This window comes from Leptonychotes weddellii, unplaced genomic scaffold (genome assembly GCF_054177405.1).
Source record: "Leptonychotes weddellii isolate Sample4059 unplaced genomic scaffold, ASM5417740v2 HiC_scaffold_19414, whole genome shotgun sequence".
NCBI classification, from domain to species: domain Eukaryota; kingdom Metazoa; phylum Chordata; class Mammalia; order Carnivora; family Phocidae; genus Leptonychotes; species Leptonychotes weddellii.
In genome coordinates this window covers 1-3,574 of record NW_027779797.1, presented here as the reverse complement: position 1 = coordinate 3,574, position 3,574 = coordinate 1, and the positions used below count along the sequence as shown (strand labels likewise).

The 3,574-nt window shown below is 41.9% G+C and overlaps 1 protein-coding gene across 1 annotated transcript; it reads right to left on the bottom strand.

Annotated features, from left to right (window-relative positions):
- Positions 1 to 6: 6 nt before the first annotated feature.
- LOC102736874 (olfactory receptor 56A3-like) lies at positions 7 to 1,060 on the bottom strand (the record flags this gene model as incomplete). The annotated part of the gene is made up of 1 exon (XM_006732721.3): positions 7 to 1,060. A coding segment is annotated over exon 1 (736 nt), but the record flags the coding sequence as incomplete, so codon positions are not given.
- Positions 1,061 to 3,574: the final 2,514 nt, after the last annotated feature.

Genomic DNA, 3,574 nt, shown 5'->3' with positions numbered 1-3,574 from the left:
GGGAGCCACATGTGCTCAGGGCCTTGGCCACAGCACCGTCTGCCTTGAGCCTCAGCACAGCTCGAAGGATGAGGCTGTAGGAGAGGAAGATGAGGATGAGATCAGATCCTAGCAGTGTCCAGCCTACAGCAAACTGGTAGAGGCGATTGATGGTGACATCATCACAGGAGAGCCTGGAGACAGACATATTGGCACAGATGCAGTTCTCAATGACATTTCTCCCACAGTAATTGAGTCGGGATGATAGAATGGGGATAGGCACTGTAGAAATAATATTCCTGGCCAAAATAAAAATGGCAGCCTTGGCTATAAATTGGTCAGTGATGATGGATGGGTACCTCAGTGGGTGGCAGATGGCCACATAGCGGTCATAGGCCATGACCATGAATGTGCAGGACTCCATGGCAAGGAAGCAATTCATGATGTACATCTGAAGGAAGCAGGCATAGAAGCTGATGGACTTGAGGTCAAACCAAAAGATGGCTAGGACCTTGGGAATGACAGTGAGGCAGAGCACGATGTCCAGTAGGGAGAGGATGCTGAGCAGGTAGTACATGGGCTCATGCAGAGAGGCCTCCATCCGGATGGTGATCAGAAGAATACCATTTGCCCCCATGGCCAGAAGGAAGAAGAGGCTGAGGAGCAGGGAGAAAGAAAGCTGCCAGGTGGAGGACCTGACAAAACAATTCAGGAGGAAGTCTGAAACCTCAATGGAGTTGTTGCCATTTGGATGTGCTGTCATCTTTTGTCATATATTTGTATAGTTTTAATGATCTGTAAAAGTAAGGTAAAAATTAGCTACTGACTCAAGACACATGAATTTTGAAGAATTTGCTTCACTTGGGTGAAACCCATGAGTCCTAGCAGGTCATCTAGAGCCATGTGAATTCTTGTGTTCACCCTTTGTGCCATTCTGCTCAGATATTACTATCACTAAGCAGTATAGAGGAGTGAGGTAATATGGTTCATTTATACATTTTTGATTTGTTCAAGTTCTGTTTTTAAGAGATCTGTTATGTCTTTGCAACAACTAAAGAGAAGGAGAAAATTACTTGGAAAACTACTTTGTGACAGGTGAGTCTCTAAATTTGTACTTCAAAATTTGTTTCTTCATTTTTGTATTTTGTTCTTTAATGACCACCTAGACTCACACATGACAATTTAACTATAATAACATGCAGAAATAAGTAGCAGAGTCTAGCACAAAGTAGGAACTCAGGTACATGTTCCTAGTTCTCCATGACATCAGTGTTCTGAGTTTTCAGCTATAGCTGGCTTTAATCACAGATTAAAAATATTATACCCTGGCTTTAACATTAGTTAATTTTCATTTTGTCTAAAAGGTCATTTTAATTTGGTGGGTAGGGATCCTGCCAAATAATTGTTAATACATCTTCATATATGTAGGATTCTTAACTCAGGGAAGTAACAACGTATAAGTAGAATGTGCAAATGCACCTAGGTATGTGGGAGCCATACATGTCATTGACAAGTTGAATGTTGATTATATTCGTTGCAATAGTGTGAGAATGATGAAGTCTACCTTTAAAGTCCTTTCATCCCCTTTCTCTTTCCCTTTCTGTTTTCAATATAATGATCCAGGTCCTCTTGTCTAGTGATTATGCTTTGCTTTTGTGGAGTGGCTCACAAAGACTGGGAAATGCTGCACATGCTGGAAGTCATGAAGATAAAAACCCATAGAAAAATAATATCTAGTCTTGAGTTGGTGACCAAGGGACCTTCTCTTGTCTTGTGCACTATGTTCAGTAAACTCTTCCTTTCTTTCAATTTTTCTTGTTGGATACATTCACTTGTATATTTGAGATATAACTAATATCATCTGCTTAGCCCAGACCTTGCCACAATGACCCTCAGCATGTACAACCTCATGCCCCTAAATTTGAAATACTCCCTCTAATCACCACTTTGATCACTTACATTTTGTCTTTTGATCTTTCTCATTGCATCCTCTGATCCTACTCTCTGCAAAATTCTGACATTTTATTCTGACAAGTCAGAGCCCCAAATCTCACCATGTCCAAGAATCTTCTCTTCTTCAGGCATTTCAGAGTATTCTTGGGAGGAATTAGGAATTCATTGCATGGAAGGAGGGAAAATCTTGAAATGAACTTTGGAGGGTACAGCCAAATGGAAGAAATGGCAATTCAGACATGAGTGTTGTTGCTCTTCAGTCCCTGATTTATCCAACAAACATTGAACAACCTACTCAGCCCTAGAAGTAGAGCATCTGAGACCGTATATGTCCTTCTTCCCCTCCCGTTTCAATCTTGGATTGAAATGCATCTCTGGCACCATCCAGCAAAATATCCTAAAAGGCAAAATGATGGCAAAAGGGAAGTCTTCAGAGCACAGGTTCTCACATGTGCCTCCTGACCTGAGACAGGATGCAGTCTCTACTACTCCATTTTCAGACTACTTCAGCCATACTGACTCAGGAATGGAACACAGCACATACCTGGACTGAAGAGGAACATCTATCCCATGTTCTGGCTAATCTTGGTATAGCTGCCTCTCAGGCACCCTCTAACCAGACTCACCTACAGAGGATGTGAGCAGGGGGCTGGCCCCACTGATATTGGAGTTCTGGTTAGTTCCTGAAGTATCTGATGTAGTTATAACTCCAGAGCCTCAGGGACTTTGCCCTCTGGGAACTTTTCCATCCCTACTCCTTGGGCCTAAGATGCCCTCCTGGGACAGACAAGCAGGCAGGTGTGAGAAGGAAATGATTTTCTTTCTCTCTAAAAGTAAGGAGATCTGTTAATCCAGTCCCACATTGACTGGGTGTTTTGTAGGCAGTTAGTCTCCTGGGTGTAGGCGTGTTATATCCATCTATCCATTTTCACACTCATGTGCACATGCAACTCAGTGCCTTCCAAGGGTCCAATAAGCTCACTCAGGAGTTCTCATGGGTTTCCTGCACATAATTTTTAGATAAGCCCCCCTGAACCATGCTTTTGAATGGATTGACGTTAACTTATCATGGCTCTTACCATTGCATTATAATGATAATAATGCAAGAGAACCTTAAAAAAGCATGCCTATGAAAACGCAATGTGTTTTCAGAGAACCCCCCTCAAAATCAATAAAAATAGGTCAACACCCCGACATCTAACAGTAAAACTTACGAGTCTCAGAGACAAAGAAAAAATCCTGAAAGCAGCTCAGGACAAGAGATCTGTAACCTACAATGGTAAAAACTTTAGATTGGCAACAGACCTATCCACAGAGACCTGGCAGGCCAGAAAGGACTGGCAGGATATATTCAGACACTAAATGAGAAAAATATGCAGCCAAGAATACTATATCCAGCTAGGCTGTCATTGAAAATAGAAGGAGAGGTAAAAAGCTTCCAGGACAAACAAAAACTAAAGGAATTTGCAAACACAAAACCAGCCCTACAAGAAATATTGAAAGGGGTCCTCTAAGCAAAGAGAGAGCCTAAAAGTAACGTAGACCAGAAAGGAACACAGACAATATACAGTAACAGCCACCTTACAGGCAATACAATGGCACTAAATTCCTATCTTTCAATAGTTACCCTGAATGTAAATGG